A 9638-nucleotide genomic window follows, 5' to 3' on the forward strand; every position below is an offset into this window, starting at 1 on the left:
CACTTCCTTCCTGGTCTCTGAGCACTTCGCCTATGCTGTTGACTAGTTTGTCAGTTTCACTTTTACTGAAGCTCACCCATGAGCTATCATTTGCAAATTCACTCAGTAAATCAACCATTTCTTCAACCTCTGATTCCCATAATATTTTACTTATTTTCCTGAGTGTCAAGGAAACATTACAGCTGTGAAGGGTCTTTCCACATGGCAGATCACAGGAAATGCTAGTAACTTCCTCCATGATGAGGAAGGAAAAGTTGCCATGGTTCACAACAATACACTTGAGCAGAAATTAGGCACTAAATTTAAGAATTATAGTAAACCCTCGATAACTTGGCACATATGAGGCTCTGGCCTTGCCAAGTTATCCCAAATTCCGCCTTATCGAGGCACTTTCCTCCCACAAAAATACGACAATAAAAATTATTGGCCCATATATGTCTACATGTAATTACTAAATGGTAGGTGACACAGAGGCATGGTAGGTGACACAAAGGCATGGTAGGTGGCAGAGGCGGCCAAATATGCCAAGATAATTTTATATATCTCGGCATTTCCCGAGTTATACTATAATACAGTACATGCCGAGTTATATGAAATTCCGAGTTATCAAATGCCGATTTATCAAGGATTTGCTGTATGGTGCAACATATTCCCGATTATACAGATGATCACCATCAGTGTGGGACAAGAGGCACTCATTATCTATTTACGATAGCCGTCATTGAAGGTTAAATGTGACTCATTTATTTCCTTATGGAGTTCAGAGGCTTTGGATTTGGTTGTGACTTTTAGACATTGACACAGTATTCTGAATCCAGAAATTTGCTAACCTTAGTTTTATCTTGTGTACCTCTTCCTTACGGCCAGATGAGACAGTGATACAGGTTCCAGTTGACATTGATGACTCTTACAATGATCTAGGTAAGCTATTATCAGTCATTCCTCAACCCCCTTTCTTTTCTTTTTTAATATCCACCTCATTTCATCTTGCATACTGTTACTCTCCTAGTCCTTCCTTCATCCCCGTATCTCCCTCATTATCATCCTTAGTTTATCTTTCAAGTACTGGACTGTACTGTGCTGTGCTGTGCTGTGCTGTGCTGTGCTGTGCTGTGCTGTGCTGTACTGTACTGTACTGTGCTGTGCTGTGCTGTGTTGTGTTGTGTTGTGTTGTGTTGTACTGTACTGTACTGTACTGTACTGTACTGTACTGTACTGTACTGTACTGTACTGTACTGTACTGTACTGTACTGTACTGTACATCACAGCACATGTTGTTGTGTGTGTTTTTACTTGGATGACGAGGTTGCCAAGTCATCAGGTTCAACTTTAGCTGAAGCTGTAGAACATAAAAACCTTTTCTGTATTGTTTTTAGTTTTTATTTAACTTTATCTGTGTTATTTTCGTTGGTTTATTAGGATGTTGCTTTATTACAGGTAGTAATTCGCCAAAAAAGTAGGGTAAATAAGGCAAAATTTAGCCAAACATCGAAAGTACCAGACTCAAATTAATTTTCTCCATAGGAAGTTGTATTTAAATTTGGAAGATTTTAATTTTGCAAGGTTTTTACAGTTTAAATGGGTGTCCAAATATGAGAGCCTACGTATAAAGAAACAAACAATCCTGCATTTTGAGACCAGCAGACAACCTTTAGCAATTCCTCAATAGATGGCGCTGCCGCATCACTGCCATTAGTAAACAAACCTCACAGCAGCAAGGGTTTATTTTTATTTTTTTCGCAATATATCAACAATATTAGTTAAATCAATACTTGTAATTGTTAAGTAATGAGGTAACAGTCTTTGTAAGGGGCTGATTTCAGTTGACCCTAAGAAAACCTCTGCTATCAACTAGCGTCCTGGAAGACGCATGGTAATTTTCAAGGTACTGTATATTTTTGTCAGAAAAAGTGCGTCTTTTTCAGCCCAAAAATTCGGTAATACGTAATACAGGTGCTCCCCGACTTATGATGGGGTTAGGGACCCAAATCCAGGTCGTAAGTCCGAAATAGATAAAAATAAATAAAAAATAAATAAATAAAATAAAATTAAAAAAAAAAATCCAATTTTTTTCAAAAAAATAAAATAAAAATCTACAATGAAATACAGTACTGTACACTAAACGTAATAAATAATGAGGAATGGATACAGTACAGTAAAAGTAATAAATAATGAGGACTGGATACAATGTGACTGAGCACTTACCTTAAATGTAGTCAGCTGAATGCACACAGGGCCAACATAATTTTCTATTTACAGGATACATGGAGACTATATTATTTGGAAGAAGTAGAAGAGGAGACAGGGCTGGGTGGGTCATCAATGTCACTTTCTTCAGACAGGTTTATGTGCTGTGGAATCTTGCTGGTTGAAGGTATTGGATCATCTTGAGGGAGTGAAGAGGCAGCACTGGTGGGGCGTGAGGAGACAGCACTGGGGGACTTCTTGAAATAGATGTCCAATTTAGACTGCACAGTTTGCTTTTTCTTTTCATTATAAATTTCTCTGTAGCAAGCAAGTGCATCTTGGATCATTCTGTCAACATTGGCATAATGCTCATAATTTTGATCCATGCCATCAAACATTTGCGTTGCTTTATTAATTGTAGCAAATGCTTCTGCCATGTGTTTCACTGAAAACTTTTTGGGGGGTGCAGGTTCTTCTTCTACATTTTGTCTCTCTTCTTCCTCTGCAATTTTCTGTGCATCTAGTTCAATAAGATCCTCGTTACTGAGCTCTTCTGCTACACTTTCAACCAACTGTCCAACATCTTCATTATCAATTTCTAACTCCAGCTGTTTACCTAGCTCCACTATCTTGTTACTAATATCCGAAATACAGTCAACCCTCACTTTACGCGGTTAATGTAACCCACAGGGTACCGCGGAAAGTGAGAAATGCGTAAAGTGAATAACATAACATATGGGATTAAATGAAATAGAGACCAGCTGACCCCGAAACTCCACTTTTTCCAACACAATACCTATGTTCTAGTAAAAATAACATCTTAATTTTATGATGGTACATGCACACAATTAATACTTAAGAGAAATACAGTCGCCAAGTTAATGTCCAGTCAAATAATGGACTCGACTCCCTCCCCCTCTTCTCACACTACACTCGCTGGCTCTTCCCTCTGAGAAATTTTGGGGGGAAAACCAGGTATAGTAATAAATAATACCTCAAACTGGATTCCTTGTAAGGCCAGGAATATTTTGAATATAAATGTCATATATTTTTCACAAAAGATAACATATTTACTCAGAGTAAACATTACATCTAAAATTTGTATGTCTAATGCAAAATCTATGATGTTTATATTCAAAATGATCATCAAATTGTAAGAATTCCAGCAATGTAAATTATATTCTGGCCGGGTAATTTGTATGAATTTTATGAACTAAAACAAATATCTTCAGTTAATAAAAAAAAATATATTCTTCACGACACTATCTGTCAATCAAAGAACCCCACCTTGCCTCACCCCCCCTCTTCCAACCGAGCCAGATGGTCAGTCCGTCCCAACCCTTCCCCCCCACCTCCCACCAACCCTCCCTTCAAGAGAAAGGGTGGGTGAAAAAACTAGATTTTAACATTTAGTATTAAATAATACCTCAGATTAAAGTAAGGATAATATAATTGACATTGCTGGATTCCTTGTAAAACCAGGAATATTTTGAATATAAATGTCATATATTTTGCACAAAAGATAACATATTTACTCAGAGTAAACATTATACAGACAGACCCCGACTTACAACTGCTTCGACTTACGACCGTCGGGACTTACGACTGCCTCAGATTTTTTATTAAATTTTTTTTTTTTTTTTTTTTTTTTTTTTTTTTTTTTTTTTTCCTCAAATGACACACGCATTTTCTATACCGAAACGTTTCCAGTTAATGTAGTCTCCATGTATAATTAGAAAATTATGGGGGCCCCATGTGCATTCAGCTGACTACATGAAAGGTAAGTGCTGTCACACTGTAACCATTCCTTATTATTTATTACTTTCACTGTACTATATCCATTCCTCATTATTCATTACTTTTACTGTACTGTATTTCATTGTAGATTATTTATTTAAATTTTTTTTTTTTTTTTTTTTTTTTTATCTCTGTCGGACTTCGACCTGGATTGGGTCCCTAACCCGTCGTAAGTCGGGGTCTAGCTCTAAAATTTTATGTCTAATGCAAAATATATGATGTTTATATTCAAAATGATCATCAAATTGTAAGAATTCCAGCAATGTAAAGCCATAATTCCTGATAATAAATAATAAATCAGACCTAAGTGGAATGTCATATATTAAAAAGATAACATATTTACTCAGAGTAAACATTATATCTAAAATTTGTATGTCTAATTCAAAATCTATGATGTTTATATTCAAAATGATCATCAAATTGTAAAGAATTCCAGCAATGTAAATTATATTCTGGCCGGATAATTTGTATGAATTTTATGAGCTAAATAAAACAATTATACTTCACCCACTAAAGGGTACACTCACTGAGAATGTGAGCATCCTGGGTTCTGGCAGGGCACAGCGTGACCCGTGGGCTGGAATGTGGGACCCTGTAAAGTGAGGTTGACTGTAACTTCATTTTCATTAAATCCTTTGAAACTGTTCACATATCTTTTCAGGATTTTCTTCCATATTCCATTCTTGCAATGTTTTGTAACCTGATCCCATGCTGTACTAATGTTCTTTATACATGTTGTACTCCTTCCAAAAACTGTCTGAGCGTTTTCTCACCTTCAGTAGCGCAACAGCCTGAGCGGAAGGTCGTGCGTAATAAAACGCTTTAAAAACCAATAGCACCTTGATCCATGGGTTGGATGACAGAGGTAGTGTTAGGTGGAATGTACACTACCTTAACATCAGGGTGCATGTCGTCCAGGTGTGGTGGGTGTCCCGAGCATTATCCAAAATCAGTAAAATCTTGAATGGAATCCTTTGTTGCAGACAATACTGTACTCCTTGGCTGAGGAATGAAACAAGTCATGAACCAATCCTCAAACAGTACTAGGGTCATCAGGCTTTCTTGTTACTGCGATAAAACACTGGCAGTGTGTGCTTGCTGACATGTTTAAAAGCCCTTGGGTTCTCTGAATGATAGATCATGAAGGGCTTTAGCTTGAAACCAGCAACATTCCCCCTACAGAAGTGTAATACTGTCATGAATGCCTTGAATCCGGGCATTGTTTTGCCTCTTTGTGGATGTATGTCCGCTCAGGCATGCGTTTCCACAGTAATCAGTCTCATCCACATTGAATATTTGCTCAGGCAAATAATTCCCTTCCACAATCACATCATCTAACTTCTCCTTAAAAGCTTCGGCGCAACAACATCGGCACCACCTGCCTCTCCACTCACATTAACATTGTGTAGACTGTAACGTCTTTTAAATCTATCAAACCCACGACTTCCTGTAAAGGTTTGATCACATTCATCTCCTGCCTGCTCCTTCAGGCTTTGGAACAGGCTTCTTGCTTTAGCCTGTATGGTTAAAACGCTTAAGTGCGGCGCTTCTGTATCTGGTCTTCTATCCATATCACCAATAATTTTTCCATATCGTGGATAGGACCTTGTCTTTTCTTTTGATATTATAGTTCCTTTATAGGTGTTGTTCCTTTCACTACTTCACGAATCGTTCCTTGTCCTTCAGAATAGTGGATATAGTCAGTGTGAAACCAAGGTCGCGTGAGATCGTTGCTACTGTTTTCCATTCTCATACTGTGTTATTATCTTCAGTTTCATCTCAAAAGTAATTGCCTGTCTCCTTTTCTTGGGTACCACCAGCACTCTCACTTTTACGCTTTCCAGTCATTATAAAGTCAATTAAATACAATAATAACGAAAGTTCTGGCGATCAGTATAGGATACGATAGCCAAACACAAACGCGCTCCACTGGTGAGTGTAGCCACGAGGCGACTCAAAAACACCCTCCTCTCGCCGGACGGAAACGTTTCGGTATAGAAAATCTTGTGCGTCATTTGAAAAAAATTTTTAGTCACGACGATTACATGATCGTGCATGTCCTGCGGACGTCACAGTCAAGCAGGTCATAAGTACCAGTGGGCGTAACAGATCACGTAGTCGTAAGTCGGGGTCTGTCTGTATATATATGAACAGTAAATAAGTGTTGTTTCATATTCTTATATAGAGTAATGAGCGATATGTTTCACGTGTGCTCACTTACATCGTGATCTCACTTCTTTACCATTAATGGTTAGCTACTTTCATTGTTCCATTGATTATCATTAAATAACATTACTTATACAACCATTTTAATTTTTTTACATTAATTTTATTACAGCTACAATCGGGATCTTATTTTTTCTCAGTTTTATATGTAGAACCAATCAGTCACTGGTTTTGTAAACAACAAAAACAATGCCATCTCGTCTCCTCGAGGCGTTTAATATTCTACATATTATTTATGAATTGTATTGTTCATTTGCACACAAACAATAATTCAATCAAAAAGAATTAAAGTATAAACAATAAATCTTTTTTACATAAGAGAAATGCGGGCGCTCAAACCCGTCGAAATTTTGAATTGTGTAGTGTTTTTTGGTGTCCAAATATAAAATGTCGAATTATAGACTTGTACTATACTATACTGTTCTGTACTTTACTATACAGTGGTCCCTCAGTTACGAACACAATTAGTTTCCAGAAGGTCGTTTGTTAACCGAAATTTCGTTAACCGAAACCATTGTTTCCAATGGGATCTTAGTAGTTGGTTCAGCTCGAAAATTACATACAAACTAAAATAAATTCAGTAAAGTACACTTTACTTTGGGGGTGTGCATGTAAAGGCTCTGGTTGATGACGATGATGGGAATTTGAAGTGGGGGTGAGCATGTTGGGAAAAATTTGTAAGAATTTGTTACGGTAACGAAATTTTTTGTTAACCGAAGTGACAAATCTTATGGAAGGTAATTAGATTAACGAAATTTTGTTAACGAGATCAATGTTCTGTACTGTGCTATACTATATTGTACTGTACTATACTGTATTATACTGTATACTGTACTATCTAATATACTATAGGAATAGCAGAGTGTGTCTGTCTGTCCGTCTGTCTCTTCTGCGCCAGCGAAGCAGCATCGTTTTTTTCATCAAACTTGGTGAAAAATCACAAAAAATTGTAGAGTGGAACAAACCTGGTCCCATGTCGATGGTTTCTTTAGGAAGGCATTAATTAACCATTTATTTCGCTGAAGCGATGCCAGTCTACAGACTTGGCGCACCCTCATTCGCTATGCGCTGTTAGCGGACGGCGAACTGGAGCACGAGCCCGCGATCACTTGTACTGTACTATATACTATACTGTACTATACTATACTATACTATACTATACTATGTGACCCTCGATTTGAACACCTCGTTAACGTAATTTTGATTAACGAACTGCCTTCATAAGGATCTTCAATTCAGTTAACGAAAAAAAAATTCGGTTCTGAAGTTCTTCTGAACCGACCTCATGTTTTCGCTTGCACTGACGGCGCAACCAGCTTTAGTATCAGTCCGCCAATACATTAATCGGTTCTGGGGCTTAAATTCTTACTATTTTAGTAAATATCAAGAAGTTTATACTATTCAATAATTTTAAAAGTTTAATATAAAATTTTTAGTCATTTAACAATTATTGAACATAATTGAAAGTAAAGTGACTAGTTTATCTGGCGGCATCCAGCCTCTTAACACAGCAAACAGGAGTTAGTCTCTCTCTGTTTTCACTGGAGGTAACATCTTGCTTGAGACTCTCTTCAACTAAGCGCTTTTTTTCTGTGTTTCAAACAAATTATTGGTCATTTTGAAATATATTTTATATATTGACAATATATAATACAGTGCAGTGTTGATTTAAAAAAAATAATTTTGAATTACCAGAGAGCTAAATTTTATGGGTGAAATGGCGCCATGGGGTGACTTCTCTTCACCCCAATGCCTTCTCTTCTTCCTTCTCCTCCACCTCCCATTCAAATCCATCATCATCATCATCATCAGGAGCCTTCATACACACCTCAAAGTAAGTGAACTTTCTACCATTTTGTTGAATTTAGGAAATTTTCGGTGACTGGAACCAATTACCCAAAACCCATTGAAACAATGGTTTTGGTTAACCGAACTTTCCGGTTAACGTGACCTTCTGGAGCAGTTGAGTTAATTGCGGAGGAGTCACTGTACTGTACTGCTGTACTGTACTGTACACTTCTGTACTACTGTACAGTAATACCCAGCTTCTGCGGTTCTGGATTTCTGAGTTTCTACATTTACACAGTACCTTGCCAGAACCAGAATTCACTTTCGCAGTTGCATCTACTCATATCGCCAGGTGAAGTATAATTTTTTAGCTCATAAAATTCATACAAATTACCAGGCCAGAATATAATTTACATTGCTGGAATTCTTACAATATGATGATCATTTTAGATATAAACATCATAGATTTTGCATTAGACATACAAATTTTAGATCTAATGTAAAAATTTTGTTACTCAGAGCAAATATGTTATCTTTTAGGCAAAATATGTCACCTGTTTATTCAAAATATTCCTGGTCTTGCAAAGGAATCCAGCAATGTCAATTATATTATCCTAACTTTAGTTTGAGGTATTATTTATTACTATACCTTAAATCTAGTGTTTTACCCAAACATTTTCTCGGAGAGGAGGCCAGCGAACTTTGGGAAGAGGGGGGAGGGAGTTAGTCCATTATTTGAATGGACATTAACCTGCAACTGTATATCTCTTATTAATTTGTATGCATACCATCATAAAATTAAGATGTTATTTTTCTTCACGACATAGGTATTGTGTCCGAAAAAGTGGGTTTAGAGTCAGCCAGTCTCTATTTCAATTAATCCCATTTGTTCTGTTATTCCATTTACCATTTTCTCGTTTCACAGTGGACCTCTCGGGTTCAATTGACCTCGTAAATCGGGGTATTATTGCTATACTGGTCAGTTCTGCACTGTACTATACTATACTATATACTGTACTATACTATACTGTACTCTACTCACTCTACTCTACTCTACTCTACTCTACTGTACTATACTCACTATACTATAATGTACTATACTATACTGTACTATACTGTGCTTTACCTTTTATACTGTAATGTACATAACATACTATAAGTGTACTTTGCTGTACTATAATTGGGGTTATGCCTTGTTTCCTTAACATTTACCCAACAGTCTTGAATGTACTAGAAGCAAAGTAGGTCACTACCTTTATGTGCTCCACACTTTCCTCTGACTAAAAAGATTCTGCCATTGAAGTACTGTATGAATTTAGCAGTAGGGAGCAGACTGTTTCTATTATAGCTGTATCAAAGACTCTGCTCTCTCTCCTGAAAATTCTCCTCCACTGTCTTTAACATCCTAATTATTCTTCCTTGTAGAAAACAGAAGGTGAATCTGTTATTAGACTCAACGAATAGTTTATGAGTAGAGATCCAATTGATCAAGATATAGATGATTCATTTTGTGAGTCAAGTCTTATATATTTTATTAATAATTTTACCACTTTCAGGTTTTGTGAGAGTATTTCTCTTAGCTGGTGCAGTTCACACTTCTGAACTCTGCTGACAACCTCAGGTCAGTGGTGTCAGCACAA

At 36.9% G+C, this 9638-nt stretch overlaps 1 protein-coding gene across 1 annotated transcript in view; it reads left to right on the forward strand.

Annotated features, from left to right (window-relative positions):
• The window catches only part of LOC121860965, a gene marked incomplete at its 5' end in the record, with an annotated part of 152005 nt that overhangs the window by 59177 nt on the left and 83190 nt on the right, over nucleotides 1–9638 (forward strand). Inside the window, 1 exon segment of the mRNA XM_042358385.1 lies at nucleotides 868–921. Coding sequence (XP_042214319.1) covers nucleotides 868–921 — 54 coding nt within the window.

Source organism: Homarus americanus, unplaced genomic scaffold (assembly GCF_018991925.1).
Source record: "Homarus americanus isolate GMGI-L3 unplaced genomic scaffold, GMGI_Hamer_2.0 scaffold40248, whole genome shotgun sequence".
NCBI lineage: Eukaryota > Metazoa > Arthropoda > Malacostraca > Decapoda > Nephropidae > Homarus > Homarus americanus.